Here is a 25,957-nt window from a genome sequence, read left to right on the forward strand (position 1 = left end):
GTTCTTCAAGTTTATCTTTTTTTATTTATTTTTTTAATGAATTTTCATAACTTTCCCAGTCGTTCATGATTTACTGCATAAGGAATAAGTTTATAATTTTAAAACATTTAATTATTTATAAATATAATATAATGTTTTCAATAGTGTATAATATAAAAGAAATTCTCAATTTCTATCCAATGATATATTTTAAGCATAAAAAATGTATATTCATTATACAAATGCCCATGTTTTATTATAAGGATATATAATAGGATTTACTGGGTAAGGATATATATTTATATATAAGGACATTTCAGAGCTTGGCATAAAACCGTATATATATTCATGAATGTTTTATTCATTAAAGATTGTATTAGTTTGCATTTTCCAGATCTAAAAATGTTTAAAAAGAGGCTCCCAGGTTTTTAATGATTATGGGAATCCTGGTTCTTTTTGAGAGAGTGAAATAAAATAGGAACTCTTTGTTTTCTAGTTATTTTAGCTGATTTTAATGCTTGTTTTGTCATATTTGAAGTCATCTTGAGGCCCAGTGACTGAGAAGCACTGTTTTAAAGTGTTTTGTTGTGTTGCTGTCAGTCAGTGTCCAGCAGGAGGCGCTGATATGGACCACAGACACAGAAAGCTCTTCAGGTTAATGTGCTGTTTCCTTCACAAGAGACTGTGTTGCATCAGCATATATTAGGCTAGTGTTTGTGAGGTTGAATTATGCCTGATAGCACACTTCACACTAATACATATGATTTATTACGGCATTAATTTAATAGAATACATCCATGTTTGGAAGCGTGTTTCAGATTTGTGTGTGTATATATATATATATATATATAAGCTGATAGTTCAGACTTGGATGTAGATGTATGATGCACTTTCTTGGCAAGTTGCTTAACAATCCTAAAAGGCTTTAGCTAGAATGATTTTGGCATTGTTGGGGACATAACCCCTGCTAAAAAAAACAAAACAATAGAAGCCCAATTGAAAAAATCACAGAAATTCCAATGGTTTCCATTAAAATACCATTATAAACCATTAGCTTTTTCCAGTAAAACCATTACAAAATTCCTTTTTGTAGTGTGTTTTGGGCATTTTTCCAATAGAATCCATCACATACCAGTAGACACCATTATAGTTTCCATTAAAACCAATACAATTCCCATCATAACCGTTAAAACCATTACATTTTCTATTGTTTTTTTCAGCAGGGAAGGCAGACAACAGACATTTAAAAAAAAAAAAAATGTAACATTATTTTTTAAAATCAAGATTATTGCTAAAGACAATTTAGTAGTTAGTGGCTGTTATTGGTAGACACATGTCAAAGCGTCTCGACTAAATTCTACAGCCTTGAAAATCATAACAAGACACTTTGGCTATTATGGTTCTCTCCTTAAATGTAAAGAGATCAAACAACAGATTAATGAGTATATCCAAATTTCACAAAAAGCTTATGGACATTATTATAATAGGCTACAAGTCAGAAGTGAGTTGCTGTTTTTGTCTCTTCATTCACTTGTTTTATACACAAAGACATTTTGATGAGATTATTATTATTATTTTTTCAATGTTCATCTGATCTCATTTTGTAAGTGACTTTTGCTTTCTGTTTTAAAGATGTTTATTTTTTGGATTGTTTGACCACTCAAAAGAGAATATAGGAAAATATAACTTCATTTGTTTCCTGCTAGCTGAATTTATGCTAAAAATATGGCTGCTACACTTTCCTATAATAAAACCATAATTTTCTTAAGGGATTTGTATTTGTGTATACTTTATTTTTATTTTTTTATAACTGTACTGCCTTAATTGTTTGATGTTTTGTACCATTTAATAATAAAAATTGACTCGTGAACCCGCTCCGATCCGAATCAAAAGATTCACGAACCAGCTCCGACGTTCCGTTCTAAGTCAAATGATTCGCGATCCGATTGGAGCGCGTCGAAGTAGTGAATCATTTTGCGACGCAATGGTTTAAATGATTTGGAGCTTCAAACAGCTCATTATACGTGCTTTTTAAAATCATCACGAGCGATGTAGAAATCTGGTTTTTGCTAGTGAATCGCTTGAACTGAATGATCGAAGTCTGATCGATTGATACGAGTTTGAATCAATCGAAGCGGATCGTCCGTAAATGACTCACTCAATTGAATCGGTTCGTCTGTTGCTCCACTTTTCGCGTCTTCAGTCATGTTTACACGACACTGTCAGAACTACTACTGACTTAACTCGCTAGTTTTATGACATTAACTGACATAAGCGAAAAAAAATCAACTGAAAGCATCCAGTCTCTCTACCATTGAAGTGAATGTTCAGTTTATTAGTATAAATATTTGAGAAATTGTTGTATCTGATTGTATTAGTCTATATATAGAGTGATAGTCAATGTAAAAAGAGCAAATGGGAGAAGCAGATGAACACAAAACAGCAGAACAACATAAAGTTAAAGAGGGTGAACTTCATCATTCAGCTGCTGTCAAACCATTAATATCCAAAATAAAAGTTTTTGTTGACATATGTGTGTACTATGTATATTTATGTATATATAAATACACACACTCATATTTAGAAAATATTTACATGTATATATTTATATTCATATAATTTTTTAATATTATATATAAATATATTTAATACATAAACATAACATATATTTCTTATATACATGCATGTGTGTGTATTTATATATAATAAATATACACAGTACACACATATGTCAACAAAAACTTATTTTGGATGTGATTAATCGCGATTAATCGTTTCACAGCACTATTTTAAATACATAGTCTACCTTATATGTTCTTACTCCACACATGTATTAAATGTGCGTCCTTGAATGTGCACAGTTTTCTAGCATATTTACTTTAACTTCTCAGGTAATATCAATGGTATGACCCTTTTCAGCCAAAATGGATACATACACACATATTTAATTGTTTGATCAAAATGATTGATAGGTGCAATTTAGTAGTCGATGGATATTGGAAGGGAAATGTCATAGTAGCTCAATTCTAAGCCCTTGCATATGCGTCTTTACATTAAATAAAAGCCAAGGGAAATCTGCCAATACATAAACCCACACACACTTAGCATGCAGACAGAGCTGAATCTGCACCTGAAATGCATCTCTTTCAGTCTCGCTCTCTCTCTCTCTCGTGTGTGTGTGTGTGTGTGTGATAAAGGTCAGCACGATGATGTCATCATCATCATCAGAGCCCGAGAGTCTCCTGAGAGCATGAAGAAGAGAGAGACTCGTCCTCCTCCGCCTGCAGTCGCTCATTTGTAAGTTAATGAGATTTGAGCTCAGATTCTCTTCTTGTCGCAGAAGAGCTGAGATTCATGCTAATGAAAGCAGACATAAGTCAGCCTCTTCAAAGACTCTCTAATACTTCACATATTTGGAAAGAGTTCCACTAAAAATGCTTGTTTGCCAGGATGTAATTAGTGGCTCGTTATAAATGGACCAAATGCACCACATTCAGAGCAAATGAGATCATGACTTTAATAAAGACACGACTGCATTACTGTAAGTGACAGGAGACTGAGGAAATCTGGCTCTGAATTATATACACTTGCTTACATTTTTAGCATTTAAATATTTATTAAAAATGATCAAACATTTATAATAAAAAATATAATATTTGAATATTTTACAAAATACTTTAACTCAATTTCTATCCATTAAAATATGAAAATATTTTAGAACTTGGCATAGAAAAATGCGCATTCATTATACAGATGCAAAGCCTTTTGATTTTATTAATTGAAAGTTGTTGTTGTTTTTTTCTCCCAGAACTAAAAATCTTTTTAACCAATGATTTGGCATGACTTTTCCAGAGATTAAAAATATTTTAAGAAAATAATTTAATATTTTTTTAAAGCATGATATCATCAATATTATTCTATCCAATAAAATATTTTAGAACTTAGTATAGAACAAAAATATAATAATTACACAGATGCATAGCATTTTATGATTTTATTAATTTGTATGATTTTTTTTTTTTTTGAATGAATGAATTTGCATGACTTTTCCAGTTCATTATTTACTGGATAAGGATACAAATATTTTTAGAAAATAATTTTAATATTTTTAAAAATGATATTTTTAATATCTTTCATTTATAATGTTAAAAAATTAAAAAAAATTAAAAATACTCAACTTCTATCCAATAAGAAATATTGTAGAGCTTAATTGGCATGAAAATGTATATTCATTATACAAATGCCCATAGCGTCTAAAAATGTTTAAATTGATCGTGCAAATCCTTGTTGGAAGGGATGAACTAAAATAAGAAATACATTTGATTTTTAGTTGTTTTCAGCTGATTTTAATGCTTGTTTTGTCGTATTTTCAGGTTGTTCCTCTGCTGGTTAATTAGTGATTAACTCTCTCTTTCTTCAGTCGTTTCAGGGGACTTGAAGGAGATCTGGGACTAAAGAGATTCACTAATGTGCACAGTATTATGAATGTTTTGAAGGCGAGTGGGCTGGTTTTTGAGCAGGTCCTCTGAATGTGTGCGTCAGATGTCTGTGCTCGAATCATGACTCAGATCTGCTGAGTTTCTCCTCGTGGGACGCAGAAATCGCCTGAGAGGCGTCAGCGTTTCCCTCGACTCACTGATGATCACGGCCTGAACAAAATAAAACACTTCGCTTTCAGAAACACAGTTTATATGCAGATCTGTCTGACTGGCTGCGTGTGAATGCATTTCTCTCTTCTTCTTTTTTTTATACATGGTTTGATTTATCAACATGCTGGGAAGAACAAAAGTACATCAAAGTGAAATTAGAAAATGCAAATGCGATATAAAGTTGTTAAATTTGTTTTCATTCTTTGCATTCTATTCACACGCACACACACATGTATATGTATATATATATATATATGAAATATCTTTTTTATTAATATACTATTACATCCAATTTCACTTTATGTGGTCATTTTTATTAAAATTATTTGTATTATTTATTGGTGTTATAAATGTTTATAATTTTTTTACTCATTTTTATTTTAGTTTTAGTTATTTTATTACTTCAAGTTAAATTTAAAGAGAAATGTTGCTTCGCCTAGTTTAATTTAAATGTATTTTGTTTCCAGATTATCTATTTTTATATATATATATAAAAAAATTTTTTTTTCAGTTTTAAGTATTAAATGCTTTTATGGTTTTAGTTTTAGTCTTGGTTCGCTACAATAATCCTGATTTATTCATGTTTATAATAGCATAATACCACTACACTGTAAAAAAAAAAAGAAAAAAAGTTGAGCCAACTTAAAATTTTAAGGCAACCAGCTTCAGCAAGTTTATACAACAAAAATGTGAGAATCTCCCACAAAAATAAGTTGAGCAAACTTGCCTTAAAATTTTAAGTTGGCTCAACTTTTTTTTTACAGTGTACTTACTTCTAATGTAGTATGTTAGTTGACATCTATGAGAACTTTGTGTGATACTGTGTCTCACAATGCAATACACTAAACTTGATCTTCTGTTTCCAGCGTGACTAAAAGAAAACTCAGGTAATTAAAGCTGCAATTTTTCAACATCTAGTTCTTCATTTGATATTTGATCAGACTGCAAATAGATTTAAACATTTGGGATGTTCATGCGTTTCACTAATTGAATCAGAATCAGCCCAAAGTTGATACGTTTTTGCACAAACTTAGGTTAAATGCAAATGACTTATATTTATTTCTGACAAGTCACTGAATTACACCTGCTGTGTGATACTGCATTCAGTATCGCTTACTATTTATAACATAATTGGTGTGTTGGTGGACAGATCACAAGTGTCAGCTGACAGATGTCCAGTTTTTTAACTTATGGTTCTGCCGTTGTGGATGGGTGCCGCTGTGAGACTGAGTTTGTGTTTGTGAAGGTCCAGCCCATGACTGAACACGGGTGAGTAACTCATGAGTCACTGCTGCCCACAGCAAACCCTCAAAGATGCTCTGTTCAACTGCTCAAGCCTCTCAGAGCTGTTTAGCACCCTGTCAATGACTGAACGCACCGCAGCACTCTTGCATCGTGCCGTTGAGTTTAGCACCGAGTCAGTAATCCGGTTCATCAGGACTGTAAGCGTGAACGGTTATCATAGTAAATAAGCTCCGGTAGAAAGTGAGCAGAACATCTGTGTGGTTTGGCTTCATCTTACAGAAATGCCCTGTGTGATATCATATCACATCCTGATGAAATCTGCAACTGTGTTCTTCCATCAAAAATATTATGATTACAGTTCAGAATTATGTTCCACATCGGTGCCCTAATATCTGAACATCTGGGAATTGGATACAATAGAATTAAACAGTTTTCCTGTTGTTTCATTGATGTGTTTGATAGTTCAGATAATGCGCAGCTTTAAAGGTGATGGTGATGTTTGTGATTTGTCATAAACTAGTATTTATTGCAAAGGCAGATCATGTACACTCTCAGAAATAAAGGTACAAAAGCTGTCACTGGGGCGGTCCCTTTCCAAAAGGTACACTTTTGTACCTATTAGGTTCAAATATGTACACTTTAAGTACTAATATGTACCTTTAAGGTACCAAAATGGACCCTTTAGGTACAAATACCTTTTGAAAAGGTACCGCCCCAGTGACAGCTTCTGTACCTTTATTAGTATTTTTTAAATTCATTTTATAGTATTTTATAGTGTGTATGTTTGTATGTGTGTGTGTGTGTGTGTGTGTGTGTGTGTGTGTGTGTACACACACACACACACACATAATGTTATGTATATATATATATATATATATATATATATATACACACACACACACACACACACATAATGTTATTGGAATGTATTTATGCACACACACACATTTGCACACATATACATATATATATTGAATTTATTGAATATATTGAATTTATTACTATTATTATTACTATATAACACAATATATAGTATATATATATATATATATATATATATATAATGTGTGTGTGTATAAATACATTCCAAAATACACAAAAATGCTAAAAGAATAAATACTAAATATCTTACTATATATTGTGTTATATAGTAATAATAATAGTAATAAATTCAAAACACCCAATAAAATATTAAATATTCTATATAAAGAAATATTAATAATAATATGTGTATAGATAGATAATTATATGAATACTTAAAACACCCTTACATAATACATACAAATATATAATATTGCACACATACTCAAAAATACACTAATCATTTCTCTCTCTCTCTACACACACACACACACACACACACTATATAAATTCACCATTCTATAGTGATTTGACTATTTAGACTTGTAGTGTAAATATGTGTACATTACATTTAAATATGAACGTATTTACACTACAAGTTAAAAACAATAACTGCATGAGTCGAGCTGTCATCCCAGATCATACTGACAAATCATTGTGGATATTAGACGATCAGGGTTTTGCAGGATTTCTTCTCCCATGGAGGCCACACTCTCAGCTCGGGTCTTTATGTTATAGTTGAATGTAATGAGCAGCTGAATTTCTCTTTCATCATTTGATGGTGTCATTGATTTTCATCATGTCCTCCAGGTTTGCAGTGAGCCGTATGAACTAAATGATGTTTCTCTTTCAGCTGAATAATACCGCCAACAGACGCTTTTATTTCATATAGAGAGGCAGTGAACTCCAACCTGATTTCACATCTTCCCACTCAATAAATGAGCGTTGAGTTAAGGCCGTGGGCTTCTTCTGCCCACTTGCAACCTCCACCTCTCATTCACAGCGCTTCTGCAAACCTCAGAGTGTTTCTCGTTTATTATCTTTGATGAAATGCAAGCGCTTTATAGTCGCACATCATGTCACAGAAAATCCATTCACATCTCTTTATTATCAAAGAGCTGTTGATGTCTGCTTGGTTGAAATATAATATTGTGGATTTATTGCCAATTAGTAAAAGATTCAATTAATAGCTCACATACATAAACCAAAACTGTACATTTTGACACCTGGAAAGAGTTTGAATTACTAAACGGCCTATTCGGCAACGGATTGCACTGTTGCACATAAAACAGGATTATTTGAAAATTTTGAAAAAAAGTATACAAGTGAATATGATATATCTAACAATTCTGACTTTATCTTGCAATTCTGAGTTTATATCTCGCAATTCTGAGTTTATATACACATAACTTAATTTCTGAACTTTATTTGTTTTGTTTTCTTTGTATGTTTGTATGGATTACCTGGGTTGTTACCGACATCCGGTGAAAATTTCAAGTCAACAGCACCTTTAGAAATATATAGTGAGAAAAATGGTGACGTGTTCAATGCTTATTTTACCCGCTGTATCATAATTCTGAGTTTGTATATCTTGCAATTCTGAGTTTATATATTTTGCAATGCTGTTTTTTTCTTCTCAGAAATATGAGAAAAAAAGTCTAAATTGTGAGATAAAAGGTCAAATTGACCTTTTTTTCCCATTTCTGTGTGTTTCCTTAGAAATATGCTGTGTAAACAGACATTTGAACTGCAGAATAATCTTTAAACTCCTGTAGATTACAGAATGTGAACGTGTCTATTTCACACACACACACACACACACACACACACATGCTGGATCTGTGTGTGGATGATAGTAACACACTCTCACATCGTCCACACACACACACACACACAGCTCTTCAGCATCAGGCGGGGAAATGACAGTATAATCTGAGATTATTGAATCCTCATATGCTCATTAGACTAATCTCTTGAGTATTCCACTAATATTCCACTAAAAATAGATGAACTCGGAGCTGAAATCATCTGTTTCTGCATGCATGAGATTGTGAATACCCTGGTTTGGTTTGGGTTATTCTTATGGTACTGTGGTGGTACCGTGGTAAAATGATGGTAAATGAGGGGGCATTTGATATAACAGGTGCCATTTGTGTTCCTAAACTTCTTATGCTCACTAAAGCTGCATGTCTTTGTTGACCAAAAATACAATAAAAACTGTAATACTGTGAAATATTATTACAATTTAAAATAAATATTTGCTAGGTGTATATATTTAAAAATGTATTTTTTCCTATGAAGACAAATCATATTAGTATGATTTCTGAAGAATCATGTGACGCTGAAGATAATGATGCTGAAAATGTACCATATTTGATTATATTAGTTTTTACAGTATTATTGATCAAATAAATGCAAGCTTTGGACTTGATTAATGATGATCTTATTCATATCCTACACTCTCAGAAATAAAGGTACAAAAGCTGTCACTGGGGCGGTACCTTTTGTGCCTATTAGGTTCAAATATGTACACTTTAAGTACTAATATGTACCTTTAAAGTACTAAAATGGACCCTTTAGGTACAAACATGTACCTTTTGAAAAGGTACCGCCCCAGTGACAGCTTTTGTACCTTTATTTCTCAGAGTGTATAATGGTAAAGAATACATTGAGGCTATTATGTTAAATATCTAAAAATGGTGTTATTATTATTATTTTGCATTTTTAATCCAAGACAGTTTTTCCTAAATGTCAACATTAGCTAATTGATGTATTTTTTATTTATTTATTTTTTATTTCGCATTATTGATTGCTGGAATTTATGTTTTATGATTCCTGTGGCTTTGCTTTTCTGTTAACTTTTCTATCCATTATAGGCACCCCATTTTAAAGAGACAGCAGGTGGGGGGAAAGTTGAATTGATATGTGATATCATGTTGATTTTCTGGTTTGTAAATGGTTGTTAATAAAAAAAAAAAAAAAAAAAAAACATTCGCTAATTGATGACAAATCGAATTGATCTGATCAAAAGCGATAGTAAAGACATTTATAATGCTACAAATTATTTAAAATAGGCTAAAAACCGTTAATTGGACTTTGTTCATCACAGAATCCTGAAGAAATTAATCACGATCAGCATAAATGGATGTATTGGTTTGCTTGAGGTCAGCGGCGGGAGCGCGCAGATGCTGTTGACGCAGCTCTCTCTCTCTCTCTCTCTCTCTGTGTGTCTCTCTCTCCTTCTCTCTCTCTCTCTCTCTCTTCAGTCCGCTCGTTGCGCGTCACCTGAGCAGACATCAGACCGTCGCCTCGGTTCTCCGGTGTTTATTCGTGAGAAGCGGCTCATGATGCGAGGTTTATCCGTTCTTCAGCTGCTGCTCGTGACGCTGAGCGCGAGAGAAGCGCGGGAGATCGGCGGCGGGAATTTCTTGGAAGACGAGCAGCAGTGGCTCTCAACGGTGCACCGGTACAGCCGCACCGTCAAACACTGGAACCGCTTCAGAGACGTGAGTTATCCGTTTAAATCACAACTCAACGAATATTCTGACTTAACTGCAACATTGTAAGGGTGTGTTTTTAAAGTCCGTTTTCTTTATCGACAAATATCCATAAAGTCTTGACTACAAAAATGCTATTGAACGTTTACCGTTACTGACAGGAATAAATATTCCGTTCGTTGACCCTAAAAGCGGGGCATGTTGTCACAGTGAAAACCATATTGGCACTGATTTGAGAATAGTTTTATTTTTCTGTGTGGAACAAATGCCAAAACATGCGAATTTATTACGTATTTTAGGCTGCCAGAACAATGTCAAAGTCATACAACAATTATAAAAAGGAAAACAATAAATCAGTTCATCATGTTGAATTTTTGAATATTTTTTGTTTGTTTGTTTGAATATTGATGTATGTCGAACAACAAAAAAGCTGAGAGAAAACCTGATGTAGACATATAGGTTATAGATCTTGTGACAACTAGCCCCGGTCTCTGCTATTCTTCTGCAATGCAAACTTCAGAATGAAGTGATCTATCTATCTATCTATTTATCTATCTATCTATCTATCTATCTATCTATCTATCTATCTACAAATAACAGTCTTGTCTCCCGTTGTGTTGCTTTGATGTTCATATTCATTTTAGTCTTCAATTAAAGATGCACAATATATCGATTTGAAACATCGACCCACGTATTTTTACTTAATTAAATCGATTAAATTCGATTACATTTAAATAATTTAATGAAAGTAAAATGTATTTACTGATGTCTGTCAATCATGAATATTAATAGCCTATTCAATATATTTAGTGGACTCTCATTTCTCGATTACTCATCTACAGTAAGGGGAGAGTCACTTTTTGACTTTCCCAAATTGTGTAAATCCACTTCGTGTTCAGAGTATAATTTTTTTATCCACAGTAATTTCACACTTGTCTAGTACAAATATGTCGCTTTGTTTCATAAGTGTATACGTTTTTCTTAATTTACCCTCAAAAATTGGAAGTGAAATGTGACAACATGCCCCGTAGGTGGGGTACATTGTAACATCTGAGGGGCACGTTGTAACATGACCATATTGCACCCTAAAATGTTATCTGATCTTATGAAAAAAATATACAAATATACAAGACAAACTAAAATATTTTGTCAATAAAATAAAATAATTATTTATTTTAAATAAAATAATGGCGTTTTTTAATAATTAAAAGTAATCTGATTTTTGAGTTTGACAATGAAAATATTGCAACCATGCCTGGGACGGCCCACATAAACGAGCCAAAATGCTTTACATGTCTTGAAATAATCAATTCTGAACATTAACCAATGATTGTCAGTCTTTATTCACCTGTTTCTTGTCATTTCTCATTAAAATGTATTAAAGTAAATAGTGTGAATTACATCTCTAATGTCATAGAATAGCACGGCAGGGCAGATTGTAACGCAGTGTTACAACATACCCCGTCTGTGCAACTTTAATTTAAAACCGGTTAGTGTCTTCTGCTAGTTATCGAGGCATTAAAAAACGATCTAAACTGATAAATAACAGATTGGAGATTAAAATAATAGCAGATTTGTCTAATTTTAAATTAGTAATAAAAACTGAGATGAAAAATGTTCAGCGATATCTTCAAAAGAAGATATCTTTTGAATTTTGGCGCACTTTTTTTCTCTATACAATGTTGATATGGTAACTAGTAAATACCGTAAATTTTGTTATGCTAGCATGTGTGGAAATATTTCAAAAACGTGTGTTACGACTAACCCCGCCTTACTTTGTGCCCCGCGCTCCCCTACCTTTAATTTATAGAGACAAAAATACTTTAAATGTTACTTTTTCATTAGAACAGATTTGTCCATCTTTCAAAATGTACATAATAATGTTGTGATGCCTAAATGCTGATAAAACTATTAATTTAAATTTTTAATGTTTTTTAAAAGGTAAAATTTTTAATAGTAACAAATAATATGCAAATAATTATCCAATAGTCATTTGTGACCAGAATTTAAATGTTAGTGCATCTCTAATTTTAATCCATAGAATATAGTTTTGATCAGGGTTATGGTTAACAAAAACTAAAACCATAAAAAAAAAACACGTTTTTGTTACTTGAAATAAACGTTGACGTGAAACAAAATACACAAACACTTCATTTTCATTTTTGTTTGAGTTGAAGTACTAAAATATAAAAAAATAAACTAAACTAATTAGTAAAAATTTATAATTACTGTATAGAAAGACAATAACATGACAATAACACTGCTCACCTCAACATCATTCGAGATCATAAACGCAATTCAGTATATGAAAAATGGCAGGAAATAGATACAGATAACCTTGTTTTTGCAAGAGTAATGTATGCTAATAATAAACATACTAAATTAATGAGCTGTTACTCTGAAAATGATTTTTTTGCCAGAGCAGTGAGTACACATTCCCTGCTCTTTTCCACACATAATCTCAGCTCATCTCTGTTAGGAAGAGAGAGAGAGAGAGAGAGAGAGAGTGGGAAACGAGTGAGAGCTGGTGAGAAATGACAGCTGAAGTCTCGTCTGCTCCCTGAGGCTCTGCTGTCTGGATGAGTTAGCGCTACAGAGACAGACATTGTGTGTTTTGTGTTTATTTATTTGTGAGAAAGACACCTTGGGAACCGTCCGTCAGTGCAGGACTGACTCAGGTGACAGAGATTGTGTGTGCGTGTTTATTTATTTGTGAGAAAGACACCTTGGGAACCGTCCGTCAGTGCAGGACTGACTCAGGTGACAGAGATTGTGTGTGCGTGTTTTTAGAGCAAGAGTTTTGGTTTAGGCTGTGTAGTCGGTCTCTGGTAACCTCATCAGGTTAGCAATGATGTGATTAGTTAGCTGAAGGACTGCGTTATGGTTCTGGCATCGACACACTACGGGTTTTATTGTCTTGTTTGGGTCCATGCTTGTCTAAAATGAAACATCAAACTCATTTCTGACTCATCATTCTGATCACCTACAGAATGAACAGGTTTGTTTCTTTCTTAGTATAGTTGCTAAACACCATTTAAATCTTATAGAGCCATAAAGACAGTATGACCATCCAAGATGTAGATGAGTTTTTCTTCATTAGATTTGGAGAAATGTGTCATTGCGTCACTTGCTCAGCAATGGATGCTCTGCAGTGAATGGGTGCCGTCAGAACGAGAGTCCAAACAGCTGATAAAAACACCACAATAATCCACACCACTCCAGTCCATCAGTTAACATATGGAGAAGACAAAAGCTCAAACAAATCCGTCATTAAGACGTTTTTTTTACTAAAATAAGAGTCCATAATCCATAATAACGCTTCCTCCAGTGAATAAGTGTTCTGGTCTGAATCAGGAGAGAAATCTGCACAGATCAAGCAGCGTTTACAAGCCAAAACAGCTCTAAACAAATATATGGCTTGATTTTGATGAGAGAAACAACAGAAGATGGACTTTTTCACTGGAGGAAGTGCTATTATGGATTATGGACTCATATTTGAGTTGCAAACGTCTTAATGATGGATTAGTTTCAGCTTTTGTCTTCTCCAGATGTTAACTGATGGACTGGAGTGGTGTGGATTATTGTGATGTTTTTATCAGCTGTTTGGACTCTCATTCTGACGGCACCCATTCACTGCAGAGCATCCATTGCTGAGACATTCCTCCAAATCTGATGAAGAAACAAACTCATCCTAATCTGAGATGATCTGAGGGTGAGCACATTTTCAGCAAATGTTAGTTTTTTGGGTGAACTACTTGTTTGCATGTTTATGAACTATTCATCAAGCATATTTACCTTTGAACTAACTTGGGCTCAAATGCTAAAACACAAAGGTAAAGTAACAAAGATAGAAGACGGCTCATTTATGTTGCTTTCTAAAATACTATCTGCCACTAGAGAGCTGAATACACAAGGATATGTTGGCGCATGATTAATGTTGTATGAATCAATGAACCTCGCATCTTTCTGTTCAGTCTTTCACGCTGGTCAGAGGTGAAAATTGGAGTGTTATAATGTAAATTACGAGCTGATGCATTGTGATTCATTCGTCGCACACTTGCCATATGCCAGTCTAGAGGTGTGTTTGTGTGATTAATGCTTCTGTGTCTGTGACAAGTTTATTAACACTCCTAACACTGTAAACAGTTTATTAGCCTCGTGCTACTCTTTAAAGTTAAAGCTTCACGTCTACAAAATACACTTGAGACTTACAAGACTTGTCACAGCTGAGGATGAGCATTTGAATGCATGGGTTTGTTGCGTTTTACCTTTTTGTTACTGTCAGGGTTCAAAATGAAGTTTTTGCCACACTGCCATTGGTGGGCGAATTAAGTATTTCTTGCCAGCCATGAAACTGTATTTTGCATGATTTATGCTCATGCATTTATCTTGCAGTTTAGGGATTTAGATTTAGGTATTTTTTTCCTTGCAACATTGCAGATATAAAAGAACTGTCACAAAGCATGTTATGTTTAACGTTATGTTGTTTTTATGTGAAGTTATTTTGTTAAGTTTTATGTCATTTTGTGTTGTTTTGTTACATTGTGCTTATGTTTTGTGTTACTGTTTTACATTATGTTGTTTTGTTGCGTTTAGTTTTATGCTGTTTTCCTGTTTTTTTTTTTTGCAAATCAAAGGAACTATTTTTGAAAATTTCCTCATTCCGACTCATTTTGCCAGCACGGGTCACATTTATGTTTAATGCTGTGCTATGTTATTAATAAATAAAGGTATATGAGGAATATTCCTCAAGTGTAATAACTTCAGGCATTCTGGGTAAGATTCTGACAATAAACTTTAGTAGATTTAGTTGATTTGAACAACACGTGTCTCTTACATCAGTGACACGGTCAGATTGTTATTCTTACAGATTTAAACCATGTGATATTGCAGTTTACCAGGCAACTTGCGAGTAACTCTGTTTTGTTTACTCTACAAGCCAAAGCCAATTTGATTTGCATTTTGCTGCATGCTAATTTTGGATCCTGCGCTATACTACTATATTATACTATACTAGAAATGCAGCAGTATTTTGAAATCTGTCTGCTTCAGGTGATTCACTGAGGGAAAAAGTTGACTCCATAAGCAGCTGACTGATGCTCCTGTCACGTTATCTCCTGATTTTGCATAATGTGATGCAAATCTCAAACTTCAGAACAGATTCCAGCACAATTAGCTGAAGCTGCTGAAGGGAAGCGTCACTCAAACGTTACGGCGCAGACTGAGTAATATCTGTGCACTGAAGCAGTGACTGATTAATAGCTCTGCAGCACGGCATCATTGTTATTAATAACAGCACTATTCCTGAGACAGTCGTTAGGAAAGCAGCGTCTCATCACGATCAATTATGCCAAGAAGAATCGTATTATCTTGCAGTCATGTTTCAGACAGATTTCTTGACTGATAATGCGGTGTCTTGCAGTTGTATCGCAGAAAAATATGGGGAATATGCTGAGAATGATTTGTTGCAACTGCTGTGAATAAATTAGATGAAGGGTATTTTGTTGCCTGCAGCTGTCTAATTCATGGTGTAAATACTAGAGAACATATTATAACTGATTTTGGCCATTTTGTTTGTAAATGGGTTTTTGAATGATAATATTGTGGTTTTGCTGATGCTGTACAGCAAGTTGAGGGAACTAGTCAATTGAGTTTACAGTTAATCTGCTCCTCTGAACCAGACAGAACAAACCATGCACAATCGCATTTGCATCTTCTGTAATGTGGTGTATTTCTGAGTGAAACAGAATATCTGAGGAAAAATGCAGTTTGAGAGTTATTGTCATTAGAAGCAATTAATTGGACGAAGATAAAGGTTCAAAGGGCTGTGTATCATTTCGTATTAAATTCAAATTGTCATTTTTTGTACAAGAAAATGTAGTAAAAAAAGATTTAGTAATCATAAAACAGTACGAATTAGATCGTTAAAAAAATATAATATTTAAAGACTATCTTAAAAGAGTTAACTGGAATGATATTCAAAATATCTCAATAGTTGATGATGCTTTTTAAAGTTTTATTTCTTAAAGTAGTGGACAAAATTGCACTGCTTAGACAGGTGAGAGTTAAGCAAAGAGATAGGACGGATCAGAAAATATTGGAAATATAAAAAAAACAGGAATAGGGCTCTCTCGATTTATAGGAGTACTAAGAATCAGGAAGACTATCTAAAATTTAAATAAAAATATAAAGGAGGCAAAAGGTAATTTTATTAAGAACAAATTCAAGAAATCAAAGAAGATCCTGAATCTCTGTGGAAGGTGTTGAATAGGTTTCATTCAATTGGTAAATCAAAATTTTCTGTATCAATGGTAGGTTTAGATATTGATGGCAAGATAGAAATTGATAAAAATAAAATTGCTAATAAATTTAATTTATTCTTTTCATTAATTGCTAATAGTCTATTTGATAAGCTTCCTCTGTCCAAAGGAAATTATGGGATTGATTTTGTTAAGAGATTTTATTCAAAACAAGGGTGTTGCCAAATAGTTTTTCTTTTGCTAAAGTTAGTGTAAATCAAATTACTAAAATGCTTGCAGAGCTTCAAGTGTCTAAGTCAACTGGGCTGGATGATATTCCAGCTAGATTCTTAAGAGATGCTGCAGATATTATAGCTCCAACTATTACATTTATTGTTAATCTTTCCTTGGAAAATGGTCTATTTCCATCAGCTAAAATCATTCCGTTATTCAAAAAAGGTAACAGATGTGATCCTGGAAACTATCGTCCAATCTCCATTCTTAGTGTGGCCTCAAAAATTTTAGAAAGAATTGTGTATAAACAGATGTATGAGTATTTAAGTAAGAGTAGTTTAATTTATGATTTTCAGTCAGGTTTTAGGAAATCTTATTCGACTGATACTTCTTTACTTTATTTAACAGATTTTATAAGGAGGCAGATAGATGAAGGTAAAATGTGTGGTATGGTACTTTTAGACCTCCAGAAAGCATTTGACACTGTAAATCATTCAATACTTTTAGACAAGTTAAGTGTCATGGGTTTTTCATATAAAGTGATAGCCTGGTTGAATTCTTATTTAACCGGGAGAGATCAGAGGGTAGATATTGATGGGGTTCTTTCTGAGGAGTCCCACAGGGAAGTGTTTTAGGCCCTCTTTTGTTTCTTTTATTCATAAATGACATGCAAGCAGTTTGTGATTGTAATTTGTTTTTATATGCTGATGATTCTGCTTTATTAATTTCAGATAAGGATGTTGGTAGGATAGAAGTGAATTTGGTGAGGAGCTTTGTAAGGTAAGAGACTGTCTCTCTGAAAACAAACTGATGTTGCATTTAGGTAAAACAGAATCCATTTTAATTGGGTCCAAAAAGAATTTGAATAAGGTTTCTAAGATGTCTGTTAAGGTGGGGGATTGTTTAATATCAAATAGAACTTCTGTTAATTATCTTGGATGTGTCCTTGACAATGATTTAAGTGGTGTAAGCATGGCTATGAAAGTCCTGGGTGAGGTCAATGCTAGAACAAAATTTCTTGCCAGACATGTTAGTTTTCTTGGTAAACAGATTATAAAATTACTTGCATCATGTTTAGCGTCATGTTTAGCATCATGTTTAGCATCATTTCAAATATAGGCACTTTTTCTAGGGTAAATGAGCAACATTGTTATAAAACTAGGCAAAGTCTTATGGATATTACATTATGTCGTTTTAAAACTACGTATTTAGAGATTCTGCAGATATTGTAGCTCCAGCTATTACATTTATTGTTAATCTTTCCTTGGAAAATGGTATATTCCCATCTGATATGAAGTTAGCTAAAATCATTCCGTTATTCAAAGAAGGTAACAGATACGATCCTGGAAACTATCGTCCAGTCTCCATTCTTAGTGGTCGTAGGTCTTTTAGATATTCTGAAGCACTTTTGTGGAATAAGTTCTGGATATTAAAGGTATTTCGAAGATGGTTAGTTTAAAAACTACGTGGTTATTTGTGACTGTAAATTTTTGTAAATGTGGAGTTTTGTTGTAATTTTTGTATTTATAATGCAGTGCCAGTGCACCTGTTACTGGGAGTGGAGTTTGTGCTTTACATCAAGGACCACAATGGAAACAAGTTTTATTTTAAACTTTATTGTGTTATCCTTGACGAATTGAGTGCATTCACTACTTTTTTGTCAAATAAAAAGAAGAAGAAGAAGGCCTAAAAATGTCTTGAATCAGAGCAGAAAGTCTTAAATTCATAGAATCATGGCATTAAATGTTGCACGCACTGCCAAAAAAATTAATATCTTCCTCAGTAAACTCAGTCCTTGTTTATCAATATCTCAATATCCTTAAATCATGATACATTTGATGCATGAAATGACATAAAATAAGTCTTGTTTTATGAGAAATTGTTCTTGATTAAGCCAAGAAAAAATATGTGAAATGAAAACTTTTCTCTTTGAATTGATTTGATTTTTCTGAGCCCCTTAGCAAATATTTGTTCTTGTTTTTATCATAAACTCACATCATTTTGATCAGTTTCTTATAAAACAAGATGTATTATTGGCACTTTGCTTCTGAAGTAATTTGATTTAAGAATCATTAGACATTTGGAAATGGAAAACAAGACCAAAACATTGAGAAAGAACCAGTTTTTTTAGGGGTTTTTTGCAGCGTGATCAGAAGATAGAGTAAATGTTATTTCCATATTCTAGAGTTTTTGTAAAATCAATTGAAAAGTGATGAATGTCTATTGAAAGTTGTGTGTTTCAAACTTTGAAGCGTTGCTGATAGAAGACGTTTACATTTAGAGACCATATTGACATACTGTGTGCAAAGATTTTAAAAGGTCTTACATTTTCCTTCATCAACCTGCAGAAACCTGGATTAATCTTTTGGGATAGTATTGCTCATTCGTAAGTCTCTTTGTATAAAAATTGCAAAATTGAGTTAAGTAATTAATGTATTGCACTTTTTAACTAGAAAAGTTTGACAAGAGAATCTTTGAATGTTGGCTTGGCAAAGGCTTGTTTGAAAGTTTTTGAAGGTTTATAGATCAGTAAATGCCATCAGTGTGTTGTGGCCAATTCAGATTCCAACTTATGACTTGAAAAAGAGCCAATTTAATTGTTGTGGTACATGAAAGAGAAAAGAAGGTCAATGCAAGCAGAAAAGCGTGCTGAAATCACACCGATAGAGACGCATGTTTGTGGTTTTCCTCTGCGTCAGACCTCACTGTAGGTGTTGAAGTCTGTGCTCTAGGGTTTTGTGTGTGTTAATGAGAATCTCGACTGCTAAAGTGAGTCATTACTTAAAGCCTGATTGTCTTTTTGTGTTTGCTGAATCAGTTGTGAGATGACTTCATTTTGGGATCGTGTTTCTCTTTGTGTCCTCATAATCTGCTGGTGTGTCCTAATTGTGTTGTTTATGAATATGTTCTGGTGTGGCATCTGCTATAAACTGATATCCCAGCATATGTTGTGTTCTTCTGTTTGCTGTTAATAACAGCTCTGATGCTTTAGGACCTGTTGTCTGGTTCTCTGTAAGATTTAACCCTGGTTATCCTGGTCCCAAAAGTAGACGTGGTGATATAATGTCGTTTAGTGACAAACTAAACCGGCATCACCCATGATGAAATGTCAGTGATGTTTTGTAGTATGTTTCAGAATCTAGGTTTAAAAATGACCCTGGATTAACGTTTTGCCCATATATGGTAAACGGTTCAGGAAGTGGGTGTGGCTTGAGCTGTGTGTAATTGTCCTCCTCAAAGCTTTACTGGTAACTGGGGGTTTATTTTACATTCGGGGCACATTATAGACAGAAGAACAGAAATCTTGTAGCTGTCAGAGACAGTGGGATGGCCTTGTCTTATCTTTTAGTTGTTATGGCAACCATAGGGATGTCTCAAGTAGGGTTGGGTAAGTTTTAAGGGTACGGACCGAATTGTGTCAGTACTACCGAGTATCGATTCACGTTAAATCATTCGGTACCAAATTTCGGTACCTGAGAACGCATTTGGGCGCTTACGAGAGAGAGAGAGACAGAGAGACCCTGTGACTTGTCACCCCTGCAACTTCTTAAAACACAACACACAGGGCAAACCGAAATGTTCTGAAGTGTGTTTACATTTCTAGGGTCATATGGTTTGTACAGTATAATGTACGTCTTTATATATTCTATTTACTGACAAATTTAAATAAAACAATTAAATGATAAAAATAATCACTACAACCACATTAACGATTTAATTGTAGAAAAAAATAAAATTATTATTAAAACTTTTTTAAAGGTATATTCACACAATTTTTCTACCATGTATTAATTTTAACAGTAAACCTCTGTTTGTTTGCCAAAAAATAAAAGGGTTTCATTTTGATTTGATTAAAAATAAATAAATGTTTCATGCCTTCATTTGATTATCAGAAAAAATAAAACACAAGAATTTCTGAAAGAACAAAAAAGAAAAAAAAAAACGTAGGGTCCTGTTGTTCAGAATGTTGAAATTGAGAGTTTTGGACTTATTTTTTCACTGAAATAAATGTTTTTGTTATTACACAGAGAGTAAAGTACCGAAAAAAGGTACCGTTGGGTACCGGTACCGAATTTCAGGTGCCGATACCGGTACCGTACCGGTTCAAATGTGAACGGTACCCAACCCTAGTCTCAAGTGTTGCTAGTGTTTTAATGGCATCGATTTATAATAAGGTCCTAATGCATGCATTAACTAGCTATACGTTTGTTACAGTATTTATTAACGATCTTTAGAACGGCTGTATCTGAGTGCATCTCATTACGCTTTCATCAACTTAACATTACAGGTTATAATGTTTATTGTAGCTATATGGCGTGTGTCGCCAGCTTGGCTTATTGTAGTTCTAATATACTGATATAGGTAAATCATTATGAGTTGTTATGTGTAGTTGTGTCAATGTTATGTACTGGCCATGTCATGATTGTCCAAGAAGAATTTCCCAGAAATGGGACAATAAAGTATATTCAATTCAATTCAATTCAATTCAATATGGGCGCTTAGCTTTTCTTGTTGTTTAATACACTCGGCCAAAATCTCTGATATGAAGCGCTATATGCACAGGATATTTAAAACGTACGAATGTATTGGCTACAACTAGACGGCAAATGTAACTCTTCTCCACTCTTCAAACACACAAAACATTTGCCTTTAATTAGCCAGACAGTGTTTAAGTAAAGAAAACGCTGTTCTTATTCAAACATAAGTTATTTATTTACACTTGCATTACGAACAAGGCTGTGCGCGGCGCTTCATTCAGGCGGGGAGAAGTTACGAGGTTTCGGAATCAATATTCAGAATCGATTCAGAATCGTTGAAGAGAGAATCACGATGCATCGGAGGATCGATTTTTTTCTCCCACCCCTATTTGAGACGCTCTGATTTTTCTAAAAAATGATTTTTGGAGAATCAAGTAAAGCTGAGCTGCTTCAGTCCAGCAAGGAAATATTACTAACAATTGCAAAGTTATTCAAAGTGATTCATATTTTGCTGTCAAACAGACTGTATTTTATTTATTCAGATGCAAACTCGTGTTCTCATTAGATCTACAGCATGCCAGTTTGTTCAGGAAGTTAATGTGGATGTAAATGCATAAACTCTTGCTTGATGGTGCTTAATTCTTAATGATGCATCTGCTCTCAGAACCTGGCCTTTAAAGTTTCATCAGGAGCCTTTCACCCGTCTGCAGCTCTCAGAAACGCTGTATAAAACCGGCACACATACTGAAGGGGACATTGAGGAGTTGAGCCGCAAGCCGTGTTTGTCCTTCTGCATATGCTTGCAGTCAGACAGCAGGGGATTGTGGGTAATTGCTCTCGCTCAGGGTGATGTGGCCGATGTGTCTGCCCTCCACTGCCCACATGTTTGCTGCACTGACGCAGGTTAAAGGTCGTTTTAAAAGGGACGCGTCCTGGTTTCAATATATCGTATAGATAATACACATTAAAGCAAGTTTTTGGCATTTTTATGCACATTTTATGCCTGTTATTTAATTATTTTAGACTGAAACAGAGTATTCTGTCAAATAAACAATGTAAGACTAAAGCATCTGTCAGGGTTTGGTTGGACAATGAAAAGTGTGTCTGTATGACAGGTGCTTGGAAATAAAGATGAATTTATGACGTCCGCTGAAAAGAAAGTTCTTTCAGAGGTGAAATAGGTTGTTACATTTTTATTCAAGATTATGCATTTTATTTCATATCAATGCATGTTTTTTTTTTTTAAATGATGCTTTGATGAATCATTCATAGTAAGTTCAGAAACATGAGTTTAGAAAATTAATAGAATAAAATTAATTAATAGGATATGTTTTAACTTCATGTCGACTTTAACAACTTAATTAATTTGTTTTTTTTTCCAGTTGTGCTACTTTTAAAAAAAAAATCTGTTATATTTTTTCAGTCCAGTTTTACACCTGAAAAAAAAAGGAGTAAATTGTAAATTTCACAACTAATTTTTAATTAAAATGAAAAGAAACAGCAAGTGACACATTGAATGTTTTTTTATTTACAACTTAAGAAAATATATATATATTTTTACAGTTTACATATGCAGTTTCCAGTGAGTTTTTGAGAGAACATGTGTAAATGTAGTTGTCATTTCACTTTAGGATTGGTGTTGTATAGCAGGAGGTCTGTTTATCTCACTGTGCTTGTTGATTTTTATTATGTTCGTGCATAAAGACAGGTTATTGTTAGCTGAAATGCACCATTTAGTAAGCAATGGATAGTAAACACACACACACACACACGCACTATGATCCACATCAGTTTGTCAACACACATTAGCATAATGTCACACACACTCTCAGATTCATGCATATGCAAGAAATAGCTTTGCTTTTCAGCAGCCAGATTTGTGTGTGTGTGTCAGCTTATTAATATTTCCAGAGACAGACAGTAATAGTTACACAGATATCTGGCATATTGGCTCTGTTACAGAACCAGAATTGCAAGTGCAAAAACATACTGGATATATAGTCTGGCAATTCAGTGTTAGTATGTGGTCCTGTTGAACATGCTTTAAGGAATATATTAGAACAAGAACAAGCAAAAACTCACTTAATTTTGACTTGTTTTTTCTGAAAACAAGACAATAATTTTTTTTTTTTTAGATATCTTGGCTGGAAACAGGACAATTATTTTTTGCAGTGTAGTTCACCCAAAATTACAATTAGCTGAAAATATACTCATCCTCAGGCCTTCAAAGATTAGGATGAGTTTGTTTCTTCATCAGATTTGGAGGAATGTCTCCGCAATGGATGCTCTGCAGTGAATGGGTGCCGTCAGAATGAGAGTCCAAGCAGCTGATAAAAACATTTAAAAGATAAAAAGACGTTTTGATCTAAAATACGAGTCCATAATCCATAATAACGCTTCTCCAGTGAAAAAGTATTCTGGACTGAATCAGGAGAGAAATCTGCAGATCAAGCACCGCTTACAAGCCAAAACAGCTCTAAACAAATATGTGGCTGGATTTTGATGTGAGAGACAACAGGAGATGGACTTTTTCACTGGAGGAAGAGTTATTATGGATTATGGACTTATATTTTAGTTAAAAATGTTTTAATGATGGATTTGTTTCAGCTTTTGTCTTCTCCAGATGTTAACTGATGGACTGGAGTGGTGTGGATTATTGTGATGTTTTTATCAGCTGTTTGGACTCTCATTCTGACGGCACCCATTCACTGCAGAGCATCCATTGCTGAGACATTCCTCCAAATCTGATGAAGAAACACACTCATCCTAATCTTGGATGGCCTGAGGATGAGTATATTTTCAGCAAGTTGGTTGCAAACCTCAGTATTCTTGCCATTAAAACAGTGTTATTATTCAGGTAGAGGGATATAAACATGCCAGAAGTTTAACTTACTTTAACAGACTTGTAGCAAGACATTCACTTCTCAGAGTAAAGGAGTTTTTGATTTGTTGTGAGTCAGATCTGATAGGATGTCAACATGCGGTGGATTATTTCACAGTCTTTTCACTGGACCGAGCCGCTGTTCTTTTGACAGTGAAAGCCTTTCTTGTCTGTTTCTTGTGAGCAGTGTATAACTGCGGTCTCATGCGGTGAAGCATTTTGTGCAGCGTTCAGATCTGAAAGTCTTCATTTGAAACCCTCTCGGGTGTCAGATCGGCTTTCAGATAGCTGGGAATAATTTCAGGCGGTGATATGATCTCAGACTGAAGTCGTGAGACACAGACGGATCTCCAGGTATTTCGTCTTTTGAAGAATCGTAAATCATGCCTGACGTGAGCGCGTGGCTTCAGAATATCAAACCTAATAAAGGAGCGCTTCTACCTTTCTCCTGGAAGTCTTTTATGTTCAGGTCTTCTCTGACGCAGCGGGTTCAGGAAGTCTTTGTGTTTTATGTGTTAGAGCTAAAGACACATTACCCTCAGGATGATGCTGCTTTAGTGCCTTTGAGATAAAAATGTTTTAGAGGAAGTTCTCATTTAAATGATTTAGTTTGATGTTTGTTCTACAGTCATTGAAGGGGAAGTGTTGGACAAGCAGGGCCAGTATTTCCTGTAGAATTAAACAGAAATAAAAAAAGAATGTAATAATTTTTTATTTATTTATTTATTTATTTTGTCACATGACATCATTAAGTGAATCCAGGGATGGATGATATATACAGTATCAGGTTTTATTTGTTTGTTTATTTATTTATTTTTGTACATTTTATTGCTATGGTTATATTCCCTAATTTTATATCATCAGCAAAGATACAGCAATAATATAGCTAATATTCATTGTATCACTCAGCCCAAGGTGAATCCTGCCAAGCAGTGCCATTTTTAGTATAATTGAGATTATTTTATAATATATAATATATTTATATGATTTTTATTAATGTTTTGAATAGTTTTTATTAATTAAATTTTTCTCTTTTCATTTTAGTTTTAGTTAAAGTTTTAGTAATTTTGCCATGTGTTTTGTCATTTTATTATTATTATTATTATTTTTTTTAAATATATAGGTTTATGAAGTTTTTATTCCTATTCATTATAATTTTACTTTTAGTACAGTGAGAAATGTTGACTTGGGAAATACCCGAAATAATTATCTTCTTAAATATTTGACTTTATTTTGGCATTTATTTTATTTCAAGTAATGAAATTTAAAAATTAAAAAAATATTTCACATAAAAAAAATTTATGGGCTTAATTGTCTTGTAAATCATGTGAATTCAAGCAGTTCTTATCTGTCCTGGTAGACTTTATTTTCTTTGCTATATATATATATATATACAGGTGCTGGTCATATAATTAGAATATCATCAAAAAGTTGATTTATTTCAGTAATTCCATTCAAAAAGTGAAACTTGTATATTATATTCATTCATTACACACGGACTGATATATTTCAAATGTTTATTTCTTTTAATTTTGATGATTAGAGCTTACAGCTCATGAAAGTCAAAAATCAGTATCTCAAAATATTAGAATATTACTTAAGACCAATACAAAGAAAGGATTTTTAGAAATCTTGGCCAACTGAAAAGTATGAAAATTAAAAGTATGAGCATGTACAGCACTCAATACTTAGTTGGGGCTCCTTTTGCCTGAATTACTGCAGCAATGCGGCGTGGCATGGAGTCGATCAGTCTGTGGCACTGCTCAGGTGTTATGAGAGCCCAGGTTGCTCTGATAGTGGCCTTCAGCTCTTCTGCATTGTTGGGGTTCTCTCTGGGGTTCAGGTCAGGCGAGTTTGCTGGCCAGTCAAGCACAGTAACACTATGGTCATTGAA

The 25,957-nt window shown here is 33.8% G+C and overlaps 1 protein-coding gene and 1 long non-coding RNA gene across 2 annotated transcripts in view; both read left to right on the forward strand.

Moving 5' to 3' along the window:
• Window positions 1–2,186: 2,186 nt before the first annotated feature.
• On the forward strand, window positions 2,187–4,622 carry LOC131551625 (uncharacterized). Its single transcript, XR_009273808.1, has 3 exons — window positions 2,187–2,298; window positions 3,177–3,276; window positions 4,400–4,622. It is a non-coding gene; the product is annotated as an uncharacterized LOC131551625 (long non-coding RNA).
• Window positions 4,623–10,004: 5,382 nt separating this feature from the next.
• LOC131551639 (testican-2-like) overlaps window positions 10,005–25,957 on the forward strand; it is a 42,344-nt gene continuing 26,391 nt past the window's right edge. The window contains exon 1 of the mRNA XM_058794721.1: window positions 10,005–10,240. Within this exon, the coding sequence (XP_058650704.1) occupies window positions 10,079–10,240 (162 nt within the window). The 5' untranslated portion in view covers window positions 10,005–10,078. The remainder of the gene's footprint in view (window positions 10,241–25,957) is intronic.

Source organism: Onychostoma macrolepis, chromosome 12 (assembly GCF_012432095.1).
Source record: "Onychostoma macrolepis isolate SWU-2019 chromosome 12, ASM1243209v1, whole genome shotgun sequence".
Lineage (NCBI taxonomy): Eukaryota > Metazoa > Chordata > Actinopteri > Cypriniformes > Cyprinidae > Onychostoma > Onychostoma macrolepis.